This window comes from Cherax quadricarinatus, unplaced genomic scaffold (assembly GCF_038502225.1).
Source record: "Cherax quadricarinatus isolate ZL_2023a unplaced genomic scaffold, ASM3850222v1 Contig52, whole genome shotgun sequence".
Taxonomy (NCBI): domain Eukaryota; kingdom Metazoa; phylum Arthropoda; class Malacostraca; order Decapoda; family Parastacidae; genus Cherax; species Cherax quadricarinatus.
In genome coordinates, this window is record NW_027195078.1 from 260,703 (window position 1) to 282,177 (window position 21,475).

Sequence of the window (21,475 nt, forward strand, 5' to 3'; positions counted from 1 at the left end):
AAGAAATAATTTGAATTTGATAAAAAAAAATGTACTTTGAGAGTGAAGCTCTTGTGGCAAAGATTGTAAAGATGTATTCAACATTCAGCAGATCATTAACCATTTTAATCACTATGCATTGGTTTGAATGTCTATACACAGGCCATGTCAATCAATCAATCAATTTTTATTTCCTTGCAAAATTACATTGAGATTATGAAATTACAAAAAATGAGTTATAGTACAGAGATATCCACTATCATGCCTAGGCATTCTGGACAAACTTAATTTAATGGCTTACAGACTACATAATACTAAAGAAATTGAGCATAGTTTGTTTAATTTGTACATCTTGTTTATTTATAGTACACAGTAATTTTACTGAAATTGCAATAGTTTCAATAGTAAATATTGAAATTATATTATGGGAATATAACATTGTGAGTTGTTGAAAGTAGTTTACAGTATGAGAATGCTACAATTGGGTGTAAGGCAGGTCCAGGAAATTCCTCAGATTTGGGTCTCAGTGTACAATATAACCAAGTGCAATACAACTACTGTATATTAGCATACAAAGAAGCAATGTATAATGTGTTCATCTCATGTTCGTTTGAACATAAAAATTAGCAATACATCAGTTGATAGGCAGGATGAGGGTAAATTCTTGGAAATACACCTGGACAACAAGTTAAAATTCAACACTTACAGCCACAACATTTCTAAAAAAAATTACCCAGTACAGTGGGCATTGTCTTAGATATATGCTAATATGTTTCTCGTACGTCCCTGCTCACTTTCCATTACTCTCTAATGTATCCGTGCCTCGCCTGTGGTGTCTATGCATGGGGATCAACAACAGGTAATGTATCATGCCTCACCTGTGGTGTCTATGTATGGGGATCAACAACAGCTAATGTATCCATGCCTCACCTGTGGTGTCTATGCATGGGGATCAACAACAGCTAGTGTATCCATGCCTCACCTGTGGTGTCTATGCATGGGGATCAATAGCAGCTAATGCATCCATGCCTCACCTGTGATGTCTATGCATGGTGATCAACAACAGCTAATGTATCCATGCCTCACCTATGGTGTCTATGCATGGGGATCAACAACAGCTAATGTATCCATGCCTCACCTGTGGTGTCTATGCATGGGGATCAAGAACAGCTAATGTATCCATGCCTCACCTGTGGTGTCTATACATGGGGGAAAACAACAGCTAATGTATGCTTGCCTCACCTGTGTTGTCTGTGCATGGAGGTCAACAACAGCTAATGTATCTATGCCTCACCTGTGAGGTCTATGCATGGGGATCAGCAACAGCTAATCACCTGAAACCTGTAGTTACTTAGCAAAAATCAGGTCTTATGTAATTATTTAGGCTGCAGGCAAAACCCCCATCTTATTCAGAAGTTTGAATTTGCTTAACATGCAAAAAAAAATATATATATATATATATATTTCAACAAACCGGCCGTATCGCACCAAGGCATGGTAGCCCAAAAAGAGAAGCGAAAGTTTCTCTTCTTAAATTTAGTAATTTATACGGGAGAAGGGGTTACTAGCTCCTTGCTCCTGGCAGCAAAAAAAAAATATACAGTGGACTCCCGAGTTTTGTGATTAATCCGTTCCAGAGAGCCTGACGAAAGTCGAAATTCACGAAACTCGAAACCATTTTCCCCATAAGAAATAATGGAAATAAAATTAATCCGTTCCAAACACCCAAAAATATTAAAATAAAGTATTTTTTTTTTTTCAAATTAAATAAAGATTTACATACTGAAAACAATCAGGAATCAAGTACATGCATATAAAAAATAATAATAACATTACACTTACCTATACTGAAGACTTCTGGGTGGATGGAAGATGGGAGGAGGGGATAGGAGGAAGGTGTACACTATTATTTGGAAGGAGGATCTCCTTCCATTAGGACTTCAGGTAGCAAGTCCTTTTCTGGGGTTACTTCCCTTCTTCTTTTAATGCCACTGGGAACAACTTCAGTCACTGGACCCTTGTCGCACAAAATATCTGTCCAGAGAGGTCTGTTGCTGGCATTTCTTTATGATTTGCCTGAAGTGGGACAAGGTTTTGTCACTGAACATGTTGCAGATATGGCTTGTTTCAGCTTGGTCAGGGTGATACTTTTCAACAAAACTTTGCAACTCATTCCACTTTACACTCTCTTTTCCTCCTCCTCTGAAGCAAGTTCCTCAGTTGTGGTCTGATGCTGTTCCAGTTGAAGCTCTTGCAGTTCGTCAGTGGTTAGCTCTTCCCTGTGGTCCTCCACCAACTCTTCCACATCCCTGTCACTCACCTCCAACCCCATGGACTTGCCCAATGCCACAACACTTTCCACAACAGGCAGAGGGTCAGCAGGGTCAGGGTCTGCCTCACACCCTTCAAAATCCCTCTGGATCATGTTCTTTGCTTTCTTTACCAAAGGGCTTGCACTAGCTTTCCTTGGGCCCATGGTGACTTATTTAGCAGTTGCAATCACAATAAACAATGGATTATTACGTATGAACCCGCGGGGTGATGGTCACGTGTTGGTAAACAATGACACACTGAGCGTGAATGGCGTGGGAGACTGGCTTTGTGTGCGCGGTGATGGGCGGACGGGTACCGGACGGTCGCCGAATCATGAGTCTAATCACGAAACTCGAGGCCAAATTTTGCCGAAAGTCGAATTTCACGAAAGTCGATGCTGTCGAAACTCGAGGGTCCACTGTATACTGATATACAGTAGACAGTCGTGTAACCCATGAACTGTCCAAATGTAGAGCTACGTCCATGTGTGGGGGGGCTCCGAACATAGATCTACGTTTTTTTACATGCTTTCAAATGGGAAAATCAAGATCGGAGCGCTGTGCACGTGTACGTAGATCTACGTTTGAACAGTTTAAGGGTTAACACGGTAGTTACATTCCTGAAAACGCCGTCTTAGTTAAAACCATGTTAGACAAACTGAAGAACTTGTGAGAAAAATTGGGTTACATTTCTGTGAGCTCCCAAAAAGCCAAACAGTTTTTTTTTGGACCAACAGATCTTACAAAAATAGAAGTGAATATGTAATTGTAGTTCATTGTCATGATATATTACTGCTTAAGACTACAAATGCAATAGAAATAATAGTATTTCTTACCTTAAATTGTGGGTAATGGTGTTCGTGGATGATTGTGAAAAGAGTGGATATGCATGGTGTGGCCCTACTGGACTGAGGTGGATGGTTGTTGGTTGTCAGCAGAAGTGGATGGTAGAGGTAGAGGTACTGGTACTGAAGTCGATGGTTGTATTGGAGTGGGCATAAATTCTGTAATGGATCTCTGGGCTCTTTTACCCTACAGTACATTATACAGCTGACAGTAAAGCATCATCAGCTGGGCTAGATCCCGTTTCAAAACACGTCAGCAAGCAAGTCAGTCAGTCAAGTCAGTCAAAACTATCAGTCAAGTCAGTCAGTCAGGTAAGTCAGTCAGTCAAGTAAGCCAGTCAGTCAAGTAAGTCAGTAAGTCAGTCAAATAAATCAGTCAAGTAAGTCAGTCAAGTAAGCCAGTCAGGCAAGTCAGTCAGTCAGTCAGTCAGTCAAGTAAGTTAGTCAGTCAGTTATTCATCACACATATTTATATTATTCTTTTTAATTGCACAGACTGACACTTCATTACCAACTCATGGGCTATCTCCTGTCTAATTTATATATTTTCTTCGTTAACGATAAGACTTGAATGCTTATACCTTTTCTTGCTACTTTCAGTAACACTGGTATGCCTACTGGGTGCCATGATTACTTGACAGATACAAGATATGGTAATTAAAAAATCAAAACACAATTCACAGACACAGCTAGCTCCTAGGAAGCATTCGTACTGGACACTTATTCATGAAGGCTGGGATGGGAGTTGTAGGGGATGGTGGGAGATCTCCCCCACAGACCCACAACAAGGCAGCAATTCTTCAGTAGTGCTATAACCAAAATATGCCAGACAAAACTGTGTTAAACGACAGTCTACCATATATACCGAGAAGTGTATCTGTGTATATCCCTCAGCATGTATATCCTGAGAGGTGTATTTCCCTCAGCATGTACAGTGGACTCTCGACTAGCGCTATTAATCCGTTCCTGAGAGCTCATCGTTAGTCAAAATTATCGTTAGTCAAGTTAATTTTCCCCATAAGAAATAATGGAAATCAAATTAATCTATGCAGGACACCCCAAAGTATGAAAAAAAATTGTTTTTACCACATGAAATATTAATTTTAATAAACACAAACTGAAGAAGACATGCACAGTTACATGACACTTACCTTTATTGAAGATCTGGTGATGATTGATGGGATGGGAAGAGGGGAGAGTGTTGATGGTCTTAGTGTTTAGAAGGGGAATCCCCTTCCATTAGGACTTGAGGTGGCAAGTCCTTTTCCGGGATTACTTCCCTTCTTCTTTTAATGCCACTAGGACCAGCTTGAGAGTCACTGGACCTCTGTCACACAACATATCTGTCCATGGAGGCCTGTACCTCCCGTTCCTTTATGACATTTCTAAAGTGTTTCACAACATTGTCAGTGTACAGGTTGCCAACACGGCTTACAGGGAAAAGTGAGGCATGCTCAGGCGAAAGTGGACGCGTCTAGAACGGAACGAATAGCGTTGGTCGGGTTTTTTAGCGCTAGTCGAGGCAAAATTTTTGAGTTAAAATGTATCGCTGGTTGGATTTAACGTTAGCGTTAGACGTTGGTTGAGGGTACACTGTATATACTGGGAGGTGTATATCCCTCAGCATGTATGTACTGAGAGGTGTATTTCCCTCAGCATGTATATACAGGTCCTCCATCACAAATCCGGCATCATTGGGACCTGTAGTGTGCCGGATTACTGAGTTTGCCGGATTACAGAGTGATTACGTTAGAATACACTTAATAAAATTAACCAACTTGACTTATACAAAGTTCATTGAACATCGGCAAAAATCGAACATTTCCGCTGCTTTGAGCTCAGTTTCAATCAATCAGTCAGTCAATCAAGTTTATTCTCTATAAGGATTACAATGCGGGGTTTACAGATTTTGAATATTGTGTGGTTTAGATGTTTTAAAATACTAATTACAGAGGGGGCCACTAGGACACCTAGCATGACTAGGCATTTCGGGCAGACTTAGATTAATTCTAAACTTTAAATTATTACAGATTATGGTATTAAGGCTAAGTGACTACATTATAGTTTGTGAGTTTAGCAATGTGAATGCTTTTGTTTTGGCACAATACATAGTGTCTATATTGGAGTATCATTGGCAAACTTATGACTAGTTAGGATTCATTATTTTAAGATTAAGATTTGTATTTCTGTGTTTATAGTCATTGGTGAGTGAGTGTAAGTGTGAACCACCAGGTGGTTTACATGTAGTTAGTTGATGGGGTGTATCAGGGAGATAAGATGTTTTCTAACTGTAGTTTTGAAAGTGATGAATGTGTCTGCAGTTCTAGAGTTTTCAGGTAGGGTGTTCCAGATTTTAGGCCCTTTGACACACATTGAATTTTTGTAAAGGTTTAGTCGGTCATGGGGAATGTCATAGAGATGTTTGTGTCTGGTGTTATGCCTGTGGGTCCTGTCACAACTATCAAGAAAGCATTTTAAGTCAAGGTTAATATTGGAATTTAAGGTCCTGTAGATGTAGATTGCACAGTAGTAAGTGTGGATGTTCTGAACAGGGAGTAAGTTTAGATCTATGAAGAGTGGGGGGGTGTGTTGCCAGGGATGGGATTTAGTGATTATTCTTACTGTGGCTTTTTGTTGGGTTATTATTGGCTTTAGATATGTTGCTGCAGTTGATCCCCAAGCACAAATACCATAGGTGAGGTATGGATAAATGAGTGAATGGTATAGTGTGAGAAGGGCAGTTTGTGGCACGTAATGTCGTATCTGGGAGAGGATCCCCACTTTTCGTCATGAAAACAATCAAAATCATGTCTATTTCTGTAATATATCTTCGGTTCTATTAAATGAGTCCAAAAAATGAGAATACAACCATGAAAACCATACGAAAATATACTGCAAAGAGGCGGCTAATGGCTGAGAAGTGAACTCCCTTATTTATCATCCGCCTTTTTTATTTTTGTTGTACGTTAAGAAGCATCTTTCCATCATACATTGCCCAAGTTTCAATGAGATAGCCCAACAAACAACCGAGAAAAAAAAATATTTACCAAAAATCATATATGGCAAGCCCAAGCCAGGTACTGGAAATAAGTCACTTTGTCTGACTTTTCTGGGTTATCCTAGGTTCTCTATACATACACCGCTATGTATGATAATCTATGTAACTGCATTTGTGTATACCTGAATAAACTTATTTACGTACTTCTAGTCTGTAAACTGAGTACAAGAAACCGCCCATTCACTTATTTCAACTACCCAATAAAGTGGTCAGAAATAGGCAATTTGGCCGATTTCACACAAATTTCAACAGGCGCCAATTTCAAAATAGGGTTCAGAATAAACAATGTAGACATTCCTGGCACTATGTATTGTGCCAAAACAAAAGCATTCACATTGCTAAACTCACAAACTAGTATTTAGTCACTTAGTACTTAGTCAACTTATTTATTTATTTATTTATTTATTTATTTATTTATTTATTTATTAACAATTTGACCACACATACAGAGGTACAAAAAAATACAGATAAGAGCAGCATGCCAAAGCCACTTATACTATGCATAGCATTACGGGCTGGCTTAAAATTAACTTAAGATTAACTAAGCAATGATGAAATCAGTGATAAAACATTAATGTAAACAGATTACTATAAAGCACAAGTGAGTATTACAAAGACAGGTCATGGTTGCATGCATTGTTGTACATTCAGTCGTATGGAGTATTCTGTTAGGTAGTGTATTTAAAAAATAATAAAGTTAGATTGGGTTTTAGGTTTAACATTTATGGGATATAATTGTGAGAAACATTTAAGATATACAATTTATCAGGTTCAGTTATTCAGTATTTATTTGGTTGTGGGTGAGTAAGTGATCTTTGAGAAGAGACTTGAATTTATAAACAGGTAGTGTTTCTTTTATATTTACAGGTAATGAATTCCAGATTTTAGGGCCTTTTATGTGCATTGAGTTTTTGCATAGTGTGAGATGGACACGAGGAACATCAAAGAGTGATCTGTGCCTTGTGTTATGGTCATGTGTTCTGTTGAGGTTGGCAAGGAGATGTTTGAGGGGAGGGTTAATATCAGAGTTAAGTGTTCTATGTATGTAATAGGTGCAGTAATAAGTATGGATGTTTTGTATGGTGAGTAGGTTTAGTGTATTGAATATTGGTGGAGTGTGCTGCCTGTAGTGAGAATTTGTTATCATTCTAACTGCAGCCTTTTGTTGGGTAATTAGTGGTCTGAGATGGTTAATTGTTGTTGAGCCCCATGCACAAATTCCATAGGTGAGATAGGGGTAAATAAGAGAGTGATATAGGGCCAGGAGGGCTGACTGTGGAGCATAGTACCGTATCTTCGATAGTATGCCTACAGTCTTGGAAATTTTCTTAGAAATTTGTTGTATATGTGTATGAAATTTGAGTCTATTGTCAAGGTGGATTCCTAAGAATTTTCCCTCTGTTAGCTTTGTGATAGGTGATCCGTTTATCATTATGTTAAGAGGGACATCTGTAGCTCTGTTACCAAACTGAATGAAGTAGGTTTTGTCAATGTTTAGTGTAAGTTTGTTAGTCCTCATCCAGGTAGATATTTTCTGTAATTCGGTATTTACAGTATTGGCTAGCGTGACTGGGCTCGGGTGGGAGATGATGTATGTAGTGTCATCTGCAAATAGTGTGGGTTTGAGTAATTGCGAAGCATTTGGTAGGTCATTTATGTATAGGAGAAAGAGAAGAGGGCCAAGGACACTTCCCTGTGGGACACCAACTGTAATTGGTTGTGCGGAAGAGTTTGCCCCATTTGCGTACACATATTGGCTTCTGTTGCTGAGGTATGACTTGAGGTAGTTGAGGGAGTGCCCTCTTATACCATAGTGTGACAATTTTACGTGGAGCAAGTCATGGTCAACTGTATCAAAAGCTTTACGTAAGTCAATGAAGATCCCCAGTGGGACTTCTTTTTTCTCTATTGCAGTGTATATATGTTCTAGCATGTGTATAATAGCATCATTAGTATTTTTATTAGGCCTGAATCCAAATTGGCAGGGGTTGAGTATGTTTTGGGAGATAAGGTAGGAGTAGATTCGTTTATGAATTAATTTTTCGAAGATTTTTGAGAGAGGGTGTAAGTTGGATATTGGCCTATAGTTATTCAACTCTGTTTGGTCTCCTCCTTTGTGGATCGGGTTGACCCTTGCTATTTTGAGTACTGTAGGGAAGGTGGAGGATTCAATGGATTTGTTAAAGAGTGTTGCAATGATTGGTGATAGCACTTGTGACACTTTTTTGTATATAAAGGGTGGTAAGGTATTTAAATCCCCTGCCTTGTTTTTTAATGCGTTGATAATAAGGGAGACTTCGTATGGGTTAGTCGGAGCTAGGAACAGTGTGTTCGGGTAGTTGCCGGTGAGGTGGTCATTTGGTGGGGTATCTGAGCTTGGGATTTTATTGGCAAGGTTTTGTCCTATAGTGGAGAAGAAATCATTGAGTCTGTTTGCTGTTTCTGTTGGTGGGAGTTGGGGTTCATCTGATTTTGCTAATTTTATTTCGCTATTTCGTGATATCTTTTTTGTTCCCAGAATTTCTGATAGGGTTTTCCAGGTCTTTTTTATATCACCTCGTAAGTTGGATAATCTGTTCTCATAATACAATTTTTTTGCCCTTCTTATCAGGCTGGTTAGGATTGACGAGTAACGTTTTGTTTGGTCTCTGGTTATGTGACCCATTCTGTACTGTTTTTCATATTGGTGTTTTGTATTTATGGATTTGAGAATGCTGGGTGTTAGCCAGGGACTGCTCTGTCTCTTAGCTGTCATCTGTTTAGTTTTTTTAGGGCAGTGCTTGTTATAGAGGTATTGGGTCTTTTTTAGAAAATTATTAGTACATTCGTCAATATCTGTATAGATTTCTAGCTCAGTGTGCCAGTCAATGTTTGCTACTGCTGTTGTGAAGTTATTAATGGCTGCCTCATTGTGAAGTCTGAAGGTGACTTTAGTAGTGTCTTGGGGTATTTTACCAAGAGTTGTTATGAGGAAAGTAGGGTAGTGGTCTGTGGTATTATCTGTAATTATGCCTGATTTTAAAGGGGATATGGTGTTGGTCCAGATGTGGTCAAGTAGGGAAACACTAGTCTCTGTAACTCTTGTAGGTTTTGTTACTGTTGGTAGCAACATACAGTTACTCATTGTGTTTGTGAATTCAGTAACGTGTGGGTCCTGGTCTTGCAGGAGATTTATATTGAAGTCACCTGTGAGTAGTAAGTGATCTTTGTTCATGCGTGCATCAGTTATCATACTTCCTAGGTTTTGACTAAATTGGCTAATGTTTGACTGTGGAACTCTGTAGATGTTTATCAATGTGAGAGGTTTTTGTAGGTATTTGGATTTGAAGTTGGCTATTATATATTCCCCATGTTCATCCCTTGTGCAAGTATTAGTGATACATTCTAGTTGGTCTGAGTAGTATATGGCTGTGCCACCCCCTTGTTGGTCTGGCCTACAGTTGTGTATGGCTGTGTAACCAGGAATGGCATAGACATCTGTAGTATCAGGCTTTAGCCAGGTTTCAGTTAGTGTAATGATGGACATATTGGCATGTAAGGAATTTAGTAATGCTATGAGGTCATCGTAATGCTTGCTTAAAGATCTGATATTGTAATTAAAGATAGTTATGTTGTTGTTGGCACTGAGAAGTGCCTTTGATTGTTCTGCAGTGTAGTAATTACAGTAACTGTTTGATTCATTTAAGTCATTATATAAGAGGTTGGTATCAGGATCAATGCTTGTAATCATAAGATTTGTAGTGATTCTATAGTTAGAATTAAGTATAAAACAAAGTAAATAGTCTTAAGCTAAAAAATAGCACCTGAATTATTTAACAAATGTAAAATAATGAGCTAAGGTAGTTTTTTTTTTAGTCACTTAGTACTTAGTCAACTTACTCCACAATTTGTAATAATTTAGGGTTAAGAATTAATCAAAGTTTGCCTGAAATGGCTAGCCTTGCTAGGTGTTCTAGTGGCCCCTCTGTAATTAGTATTTTATTACATGTAAACCACACAATAACCAAAATCTGTAAACCCTGCATTGTAATCCTTATAGAGAATAAACTTTGATTTGATTTGATTTGATAAAATAACATTTTCTTGGTTCATTAATGATGATATAATGATTCACACCACTGGATTCTCCAACACCCAAGACATTCTTAATCATGTACTAGCCTTGTGTCAGGACCTAGGGTTGATAATCTCTACTGATAAAACAAAGATACTCAATAGGCGTCCTCCTCGACAGAGAATATATCCATAAAAACCATACAAAAATATACCGCTAAGCAGCCGCTAATGGCTGAGTAGTGAACTCCGCTATTTATGGTCTGATTTCTTTCGTTTTTGGTGTACGTTAAGAAGTATCTTTACATCATACATTCCCCAAGTTTCAGTAAGATAACCCAACAAACAACTGAGAAAATAATATAATAATAATAATAATAATATATTTATTTACTACACGTACATGTACAAGATATACAGGCCTAGCTGACATCAGTGACATACTACTATATAGAAAGCCGCTTGTTATGCAGAGTATTTCAAGAAAATTAGGTCAGTGTCCCAGGATAACACCCACACTAGTCGGCTAACACCCAGGTACCCATTTACTGATGGGTAAACATAGACAACAGGTGTAAAGAAACACGCCTAATGTTTCTACCCTGGCTGGGAATTGAATATTTACCAAAAATCATATATGGCTAACCCAAGCCAGGTACTAGAAATAAGCCACGTTGACTTTTTTTGGGTTATCCTAGGTTCTCTACACATATGCTGCTATGGGTGATAATCTATATAGAGAAAATAACTTTTTTGTTTCAGGTTTATGGTGCAGTACGATTATATATCACAGCCCTGTGCTGTACTCCGTTTTCTCTAATGTAAGTCCCCAAGACAGGGATAGGAGAATGGTATTTGTATACCATATCCTCTTCATACCTTTATCGAACTGCTCGGTGTTATGCCAAATATTATTTATTCTGGAGTATTTAACATGTTTTTTGTTATTTATATTGTTTATTATGTCATATTAGATCAGTTGTGATAGGCAAATATGCTGTAGTGTTGATATTAGCGTAATAATGAATTTGGTAGGGTGTGCAAAAGAAGAAAATTAAAAGTGAATATAGGAAAGAGTAAGGTTATGAGGATAACAAAAAGATTAGGTAATGAAAGATTGGATATCAGATTGGAGGGAGAGAGTATGGAGGAGGTGAATGTATTCAGATATTTGGGAGTGGACGTGTCAGCGGATGGGTCTATGAAGGATGAGGTGAATCATAGAATTGATGAGGGGAAAAGGGTGAGTGGTGCACTTAGGAGTCTGTGGAGACAAAGAACTTTGTCCTTGGAGGCAAAGAGGGGAATGTATGAGAGTATAGTTTTACCAACGCTCTTATATGGGTGTGAAGCGTGGGTGATGAATGTTGCAGCGAGGAGAAGGCTGGAGGTAGTGGAGATGTCATGTCTGAGGGCAATGTGTGGTGTGAATATAATGCAGAGAATTCGTAGTTTGGAAGTTAGGAGGAGGTGCGGGATTACCAAAACTGTTGTCCAGAGGGCTGAGGAAGGGTTGTTGAGGTGGTTCGGACATGTAGAGAGAATGGAGCGAAACAGAATGACTTCAAGAGTGTATCAGTCTGTAGTGGAAGGAAGGCGGGGTAGGGGTCAGCCTAGGAAAGGTTGGAGGGAGGGGGTAAAGGAGGTTTTGTGTGCGAGGGGCTTGGACTTCCAGCAGGCGTGCGTGAGCGTGTTTGATAGGAGTGAATGGAGACGAATGGTTTTTAATACTTGACGTGCTGTTGGAGTGTGAGCAAAGTAACATTTATGAAGGGGTTCAGGGAAACCGGCAGGCCGGACTTGAGTCCTGGAGATGGGAAGTACAGTGCCTGCACTCTGAAGGAGGGGTGTTAATGTTGCAGTTTAAAAACTGTAGTGTAAAGCACCCTTCTGGCAAGACAGTGATGGAGTGAATGATGGTGAAAGTTTTTCTTTTTCGGGCCACCCTGCCTTGGTGGGAATCGGCAAGTTTGATAATATATAAATATATAATAAAGCATATTCTCCTGCTTCATGAGACTGAGCTCAGGACAACCAACAGTGGCTTCAAAGCCACCTTATCTTTAATGGACAATGTACTATGTAGGTGCTTTACATAATGAGAAGTATTTCTTTTATTCATTGGAACCATGGCTAGGGCTAAAAGTAAGCAGGTTATAACAATAAATGGAGAAAAAGAAATTGGAGTGACTTATGCAGCAAGTAGCACCACCAAACAGTAGCAGCAGGTTGGTGTGGTGACCCTGGAAATTTGAAATTATTCTAGCCAAAATTAGTCCCGAATAACTGAAGGAACTGAATAACTGATTGCCGGATTTGTGATGGCGGACCTGTACGGGAGGTGTATATCTCTCAGCATGTATATAGTGAGAGGTGTATTTCCCTCAGCATGTATATACTGAGAGGTGTATTTCCCTCAGCATGTAAATGCTGAGGTGTATTTCCCTCAGATGTATTTTCTGGGAGGTGTATTTTCCTTAGCATGTATATACTGGGAGGTGTATTTTCCTCATCATGTATATACTGAGAGTTGTATTTCCCTCAGCATGTATATACTGAGATGTGTATTTCCCTCAACATGTATATACTGAGATGTGTATTTCCCTCAGCATGTATATACTGTGAGGTGCATTTCCCTCAGCATGTATATGCTGAGAGGTGTATATCCCTCAGTATGTATAAACTGAGAGTTTACTGTGACCTCTAGTTTAGGGATTAAGGTAAAGGCATACCTCACCAATAAAGTGAGTTAGGTTCCAGTTTCTCAATGTAAACTGAAAATCACCATAAAGTGAATAACAGCCTTTTTTTTTTTTTCTCTTGCCAGTGCATATAAAAGCCTAAAAAAGATGTTTACACCATGATTTGTTAAGTGCACAATAACACTAGGCCTAAAAAAAAAAGATGCAAAAGTAAAAATAATAAATAATTTTTTCCACAATTGCCAAAAACCATCTTAAGAGCAAGGCAAGTGCAGAAAATAATGAACATGAATATAATTGAAAAGTGCCATATTAGTGAAGTGCTCTAAAGTGAGCACTATGTTAATGAGGTATGCCTGTACTCTTGTTTGGTGGCAAAAAAGTGACATGCAGCTTAATGACCCTTGTATAGTCAATAGGTTTTAAACCTCATTAACCAACCAAGCATCTTTTTTTTTTTTTCCAGAAAGTGAATGTGACGAGTGGAGTGCAGCTGTGTTCCGCCCGGAGACAAGTGATGGCGGTTGACAATGGAGTTTTGTTGGTTGAAGCACTCTACTCCTTCAAGGGTAAAAATAATGATGAGGTAAAGTTCCAAGAAGGATGTGTAATCTTAGCCAAGTAATATACACACTACACGAACATTACATTAACTGTGCAGAACCACTACTTTCAGTTATGGTGGTGGATATTTTTGTCATACTTATTATTTTATCCGTTTATGATGGTTGCTGGGTAGTTGATGATGATGGGCTCATGCTAGAGTTGATGTTGAATAAAACTGATGTTATTGATGGCATTGGGTTGATGGTAGTGGTGATGGTGGCACTGATGATGGTGTTGGAGTTGGATTGATAATTGATGAATATCAAAATGGTATACAATACCGACAGGTTGGTAGGTAAGACACATGACAACAGTTAGGCAACTTTATTCCGAAACGTTTCGCCTACACAGTAAGCTTCTTCAGTCGGATACAGAAAATAGGCAGGAACAGTAGAGATGTGAAGACCATGTAATTGGTTTACACCCTGTCAGACACTGCAACACAATGGCATCTTGGTACAGAAAACACCTTGGACAACTTTTTCAAGTGAGAATTGTTTGATCTGAGAGGGACTTGACCTCTCAGTGGCTGCATTCTCACTACTACCACTCTGCACCTCTCCTTCCAACAGTATTTAAGTCTCCGCACTGTCGCTTGATCTTCAGATAGTTCCTGACTATGGAACTGGACTTCTCCAGGCTGAGGGACTGACAACCTCAAATCTACAACTTCAAGGATGATGGACCAATTACATCGTCTTCACATCTCTACTGTTCCTGCCTATTTTCTGTATTCGACTGAAGAAGCCTACTGCGTAGGCGAAACGTTTCGGAATAAAGTTGCCTAACTGTTGCCTATGTGTCTTACCTACCATTGATAATTGATATTGTTGATATTCACAATGGTGGTGTTGATGATGCTGGTGGTGGTAATGCTGATGGTGTTAACATTGATGGTGATAAGATAATTATTTTTTTATATTAACAATGTTTTATGGTGTTCTCTTGATGTTAAAGATAATTATTGTTTTTCGTGATGCTCCTGGTGTTGATGATTGTGTTGGTATTGATGATGGTGTTGGTGATGGTATTGGTGTTGGTGCTGATGATTGTGTTGGTATTGATGATAGTGTTGGTGTTGATGATTGTGTTGGTGTTGATGATGGTGTTGGTGTTGATGATGGTGTTGGTGTTGATGATGGTGTTGGTGTTGATGATGGTGTTGGTATTGATGATGGTGTTGGTGTTGATGATGGCATTGGTGTTGATGATTGTGTTGGTGTTGATGATGGCATTGGTGTTGATGATTGTGTTGGTGTTGATGATGGTGTTGGTGTTGATGATGGTGTTGGTGTTGATGATTGTGTTGGTGTTGATGATGGTGTTGGTGTTGATGATTGTGTTGGTGTTGATGATGGCATTGGTGTTGATGATTGTGTTGGTGTTGATGATGGTGTTGGTGTTGATGATTGTGTTGGTGTTGATGATGGTGTTGGTGTTGATGATTGTGTTGGTGTTGATGATGGTGTTGGTGTTGATGATGGTGTTGGTATTGATGATGGTGTTGGTGTTGATGATTGTGTTGTTGATGATTGTGTTGGTGTTGATGATTGTGTTGGTGTTGATTGTGTTGGTATTGATGATGGTGTTAGTGTTGATGATGATGTTGGTGTTGATGATTGTGTTGTTGATGATGGTGTTGGTGTTGATGATTGTGTTGGTGTTGATGGTATTCATGTTGAGGATGGTGTTGATGATTATGTTGGTGTTGATGGTATTCGTGTTGATGGTGTTGGTATTGATGATGGTGTTGGTGATGATGGTGTTGGTGTTGATGATTGTGTTGGTATTGATGATGGTGTTGATTGTGTTGGTGTTGGTGTTGATGATGGTGTTGGTGTTGATGATTGTGTTGGTGTTGATGGCATTGGTGTTGATGATGGTGTTGGTGTTGATGATGGTGTTGGTATTGTTAGGGTGTTGGTGTTGATGGTGTTGGTGTTGATGATGGTGTTGGTATTGATGATGGTGTTGGTGTTGATGATGGTGTTGGTGTTAGGGAAAGCAACACATACTTCGATTACACCATGGCAAACACAATACTTTCACCAAAATCACGCCTACACCAGTGGAAGGAGACAACTGTGGCTGAGATGAATCTTTTCTTTGCCACAATAATGCTTATGCTACATGTGTATAAGCACAGTGTCAAATCATACTGGTCAACAGACCGTCTAATTGCAACCCCAGGATTCAGTGATATAATGCAAATGAATCGATTTGTGCTACTATTACATATGCTACACTTCTCAGACAAAACCAGGCCTGACAGAAACAACAGGTTATATAAGATTAGGAATGTGTTTGTGTATCTGAAAGAGAAATTCAGTATGTATTTTTATTTCTTCAGGAAGCTTGTTATTGATGAGTCTTTGATTCTGTTCAAAGGAAGACTCTATTTCAAGCAGTATATACCAAGCAAGAGGAAATGCTTTGGTATAAAGTTATTTGTGCTTTGTGACTGCTACAGTGGTCTTCTATTGGATATTATTGTGTACACTGGAAGTTATACATTGCAAAATACCAGAAAGCTGTTGGTATTTTGCAGTATATAATATGTGCTAAGGGGCATATATTATATACTGATAACTGGTACACAAGCCCCTCGCTCAGTGATTTTTTGCGAGTGAACATGACAGATGTGTGTGGCACAGTGCGTGCAAATCGTAAGCATATGCCCAGGTTTGACGCTGGCACTCATAGAGGTGTGGTGCAGGCGTTTGCTGCCAATGACATCATGGCATTTCGGTGGCATGACAAACGAGATGTCACACTGTTGTCGCCGGTTCACCCTAACAAAATGACAAACACTGGCAGGCAGAATAGAGAGATCAATGAACCCACTCTAAAACCTGCAGCTGTGATTGATTACACCTTCAGTATGTGTTCAGTGGACAAATGTGACATGCAGATTGGGTTTGCTGATTGTGTTTACAAGAGTTATAAGTGGTACATAAAGCTCTTTTTCCATCTTCTGGACATTTCCATGCTCAATGCTAATAATATGTATAAGATGAGGACCAGAAACAAATAACCATATGGCGAATTTTGTTTGTCTGTCATCAGACAAATACAGTGGTCCCTCGTTGTTCGTAATTAATCCGTTCTTGGAGCCGTTACTATAAACAAAATTTACGATTTACGAATCAATTTTCCCCATAAGAAATAATATAAATACAATTAATCCGTTCCTGACACCCAGAAGTATTAAAACAAAAATTTTTTTAACATGAAATATGCATGTAGTACATAAACAATACAATGGGAAATGATGAAACATTAACAGCATAACACTTACCTTTATTGGAGATTCTTCTTAGTGTATGGGAGACTGGAGGAGGAGAGAGAGTGGATTGTTTATAGTTTGGAAGGGGAATCCCCTTCCATCAACACCTCAGGTACCAATTGCTTTTCTGGGGTTGCTTGTCTTCTCTGTTTCTTAATGCCACTAGGACCACCTTGAGAGTCACTGGAGTCCTGTCTCACAAAATAACTGTGGAGAGAGCTCTGTTTCTGGCATCTCTTTAACACTTGCCTAAAATGGCCCAAGACTTTGTCACTGTACATGTTGCCAACCTGGCTTGCAACAACCTTGTTAGGGTGATGTTTCTCCATAAAGCTTTCCATCTTACCCCACATAGTAAAAATCTCTTTAATTTCTGAAGAAGGCACCTTCTTCCATCTCTCTTCCTCCTCCTCTGCAGCAAGATTCTGAGCTGCGATGTGTTGCTCTTCCTGCTGAAGCTCTTGCAGCTCCTCAGTGGTGAGCTCTTCATTGTGGTCTTCCACCAATTCTTCCACATCCTCCAAACTCACATCCAACCCCATGGAACTCCCCAGTGCCACAATTGATTTTACAACAGACATAGGCTCATTAGGGTCAGTCCCAAATTCTTCAAAATCCCTCTTGTTGACACAATCTGGTCACAATTTTCTCCAGGCAGAGTTCAAAGTCCTGGTAGTCACTCCCTCCCAAGCCATACCTATAAGGGTTGTGCAGTGGAGGATGCTGAAGTGTTCTCTCCAAAATTCCCTTAGGGTCAAGTGAGTGTCTGTGGTCACAGTCAAGCACCTGTGAAACATTGCTTTTGTGTAGAGTTTTTTAAAGTTTGCAATAACCTGCTGGTCCATGGTTGGAGGAGAGGAGTGGTATTCGGGGGCAAGAACTTTACTGCGATGAACCCAAACTCCTGGAAAATTAGGTCATCCAAGTTTGGAGGATGAGCAGGTGCATTGTCCATTACTAGCACGCACTTGAGATCCAATTTCTTTTCCAGGAGATACTCCTTCACACTAGGGCCAAACACTTCATTGAACCACTTGACGAAAATTTCCCTCGTGACCCATGCCTTACTATTAGATTTCCAAAACACACACAATTTACTCTTCATAACATTGTTTTTCCTGAACACTCTGGGATTTTCAGAATGGTACACCAGTAATGGCTTCACTTTGAAATCCCCACTAGCATTAGCACAGAACATTAGCGTCAGCCTGTCTTTCATAGGCTTGTGTCCTGGCATTGTCTTTTCCTCTTGTGTAATGAAGGTCCTCTTTGGCATTTTCTTCCAAAAGAGGCCTGTTTCGTCACAATTGAACACTTGTTCAGGTTTCAGTCCTTCAGCCTCTATGTACTCCTGGAATTCATGCACATATTTTTCAGCCGCCTTGTGGTCCGAACTGGCAGCCTCACCATGCCTTACCACACTGTGTATGCCAGTATGGTTCTTAAATCTCTCAAACCAGCCTTTGCTGGCCTTAAATTCACTCACTTCACCACTATTTGCAGGCAATTTCTTTACCAAATCTTCATGCAACTGCCTAGCCTTTTCACAAATAAACGAAGTCATAAGAGTATCTCCTTCTAATTGTTTCTCGTTTATCCACACCAATAATAACTTCTCAACCTCTTCCAGTACTGGTGATCTCATTTTTATCAGCATAGTTACTCCCTTTGCAACAACAGCATCCTTTATTTCATTTTTCTTGGCCACTATGGAACATAAGGTTGTGTAGGGTTTCTTATACATCCTGGACAGTTCGGCCACACTTGTACCACTTTCATATTGTTCAATGATGGTTTTCTTAAATTCAGTCATATTTCTCACCTTCTTTACCACAGGCTTGGCACTAGGAGCTTTCTTTGGAGCCATGGTAGCTTATTTAGTACTTGCAAGCACTAAAATAAATGGAATATTATGACATATTTCGCTGGAGCACGTGAGGGGACCTTCGCTCACTGGTAAACAATGCCAGACTGGCTGCCGCCCTGGCTCACGCCGTGGGTACGCGTCCCGGACGAACTACGACTCGCGAGTCAACCTATGAAAAGCGAGTCCATGTTTATACGAAAATACCTCTATGATTGGCGAAGTTTACGATTGCCGGGAACTACGAAAAGCGGGGGACTACTGTAGTATTCAAGTACCAAGGAACAGCACCTGCAATAGAAAACCACCCACAAAATTATCAACAACTACCTTCTCATCTGAAGCATGGTGATCACTTCCTAATACAACTGCCTGCTACTGCTTTCAAGAAAAAGGCTCAGAAGAGGTGTTATGTCTGTGCACATACAAAAAAATGCCCACAACACTGCAGAGATACTCATTCTGTGACTGTATATGTGTATATAAAATATAGAAAAATAGTAATAAACAACATTTTATATCGTTCATTTGTGTAAACCATTTTTTGTAAACAGTGTAGTGACAACAGTGTTTGTGCAGTTATTGTGTACTAAATAAAGAGAAAACACTTACAAACAAGGCGGAGTTATCATACTCAACACCAGTGACTACAACACCAAAATGATGGATATTTTGAAATATCAGTCTACATATGAACCCATCGGCACACAACAGTGGGAGACGCTCACCAAAGATTTTCTATACAAAACTAGACAAATACTCAAATGCACTAGAGAAGGGAAGAAACTTCTGTACTTGTTACCAAGCAACCCTAAACCAGCACACATGTATGGTTTACCCAAGACCCATAAACATAATATTCCTCTCAGACCAATCACTTTAGGTATAGGCAGTGCTCCACACAAACTAGCCAGAGTTCTTGCCTAACATCTTTCCTGCCTTCTGGGGACCATCAGCCCCGCTCATCTTAAGCATTCAGGCGACCTTCTCAATCGTATCTAAAACCTCTCCATCCATAACAAGAAACTAAGCAGTTTGGACGTGACTTTCGTCTTCACTAAAGTACGTACCACACAAGCCATCGAGGTTCTATGACATAAAGTCAATCAGGACCTTAATCTTCCTCTACTTCCCGGAGATTTTGTTGACCTGGTTGAACTCTGCATTAATTTCAACTGGTTTTCTTTTAATAACAGGCTCTACAAACAAACCTACAGCCTGGGAATGGGGTCCCCCATCAGTGCCGTCTTAGCCAACTTGTACATGGAACACCTAGAGGCTGAACACTTCGCCAACATCATCCCCTCAAGCGTCACTTGGTTACGTTACGTGGACGATGGCCTCATAATAACTCCCAAATGTTTTGATTTGATGTACGGAATCTTCAGGCAAGGCTCAACACAGTTGAACTGGCAATCCAGTTTACACTAGAAGAAGAGTGCAATGACAGGCTACCTTTTCTAGACATCCTCATGTACAAAGTAGATAACCTAAGATTTCAAGTTTACCTGAAACCTACAAATAAAAATGATCTCACACACTTATATTCCAGTCAAGATACTAAGACCAAAAGAGGCATCATCATCGGATTTTTCCTAAGAGCATACCGAATTTGTAGTCCTGAGTTTCTTGACGAGGAATGTACATACATTCACCAAACCTTCACTGGTTTACATTTTCCTTCCCTTTTCATCAAAGATTGCAGGAAAAGAGCTTTTCACATCATTAATTCTCCACGCACCAACACCACTCCTAACAAAGTTATAATTCTTTCCAGCAGCCAGGTTGCACTGAACATTTCTAAAGTACTTGCACAAGCTAACACTAGAGTCGCCATTGCTTCCAGCACTTCAATAAAGGATCTAACCAGGACAAAATCCAAACACCATGAACCAGTCAGCACACGGGTTTACACAAGACCCTGTGGAAACTGCAACAGGATTTATGTAGGTGAAACAGCAAGAAACCTCAAAACCCGCCTCAGTGAACACATTTATGCTTGCAGGAACGATAACTTGAGCATTGCCTGCATACAACACTGAAATTCCACCAATCATCTCATGAAACTCAGGGATGCCTGATTAGTGATCCAAGAAACTAATTTCAGCAGACACAAGTGTCTTGAATCAGTACTAATCACTGTTTTTGATACAATTAAACAAAACAAAGGCAGCTTCACCATCTCTGAAGTCTTAGCAAGAATTCTCCTGAAAACAGTAAACCCTGCCATCACATAGTCTCTCCTGCTAATACTACACAAGCACATTACAGAGGATGAACACTGAAACAGGCCACCTCTAATTCAACCTCCAATAGAAATATTTGTGTAACCTATTTTTATGCTACCCAAGTAACAGTTTTTATCCTTTTACTCTTGTGCAAGTTAATTGTTCTACCATATTGTATTACTACTACTTCAACTTACATCACTACTACTACTACTACTACCACCACTGGTATTACACCTCACTCTAAGCCTGTATATATCCTCTGTGTCCATGTATTGTTTATAATGACTTGACAGAGCTCCTGGAGAGCAAAACATTGCCAAAATAAAATGTCACATTAGTTCCACTTGTGTCCTTTTAGTTTACACTAGCAGAATATTTGTCCAACCTAATTTTCAATGCTACCCAAGCTTGATAATTCTATTCACTCATGTGCAAGTCCCACTCAAATCAAATCATGTGTGGGGGGGGGTACCCTGACTGGTGTGTGGGGGAAGTGCCCTTGCTGGTGTGTGTGGGAAATTACCCTGGCAGGTGTGTTC

At 39.6% G+C, this 21,475-nt stretch overlaps 1 protein-coding gene across 2 annotated transcripts in view; it reads left to right on the top strand.

Annotated features, from left to right (window-relative positions):
• The window catches only part of LOC138851170 (rho guanine nucleotide exchange factor 7-like), a 426,257-nt gene that overhangs the window by 248,754 nt on the left and 156,028 nt on the right, over window positions 1-21,475 (top strand). For both annotated transcript variants that reach the window (XM_070079943.1, XM_070079942.1), the window contains exon 2: window positions 13,416-13,535. In XM_070079943.1, coding sequence (XP_069936044.1) covers window positions 13,467-13,535 — 69 coding nt within the window. In that variant the 5' untranslated portion in view covers window positions 13,416-13,466. The remainder of the gene's footprint in view (window positions 1-13,415; window positions 13,536-21,475) is intronic.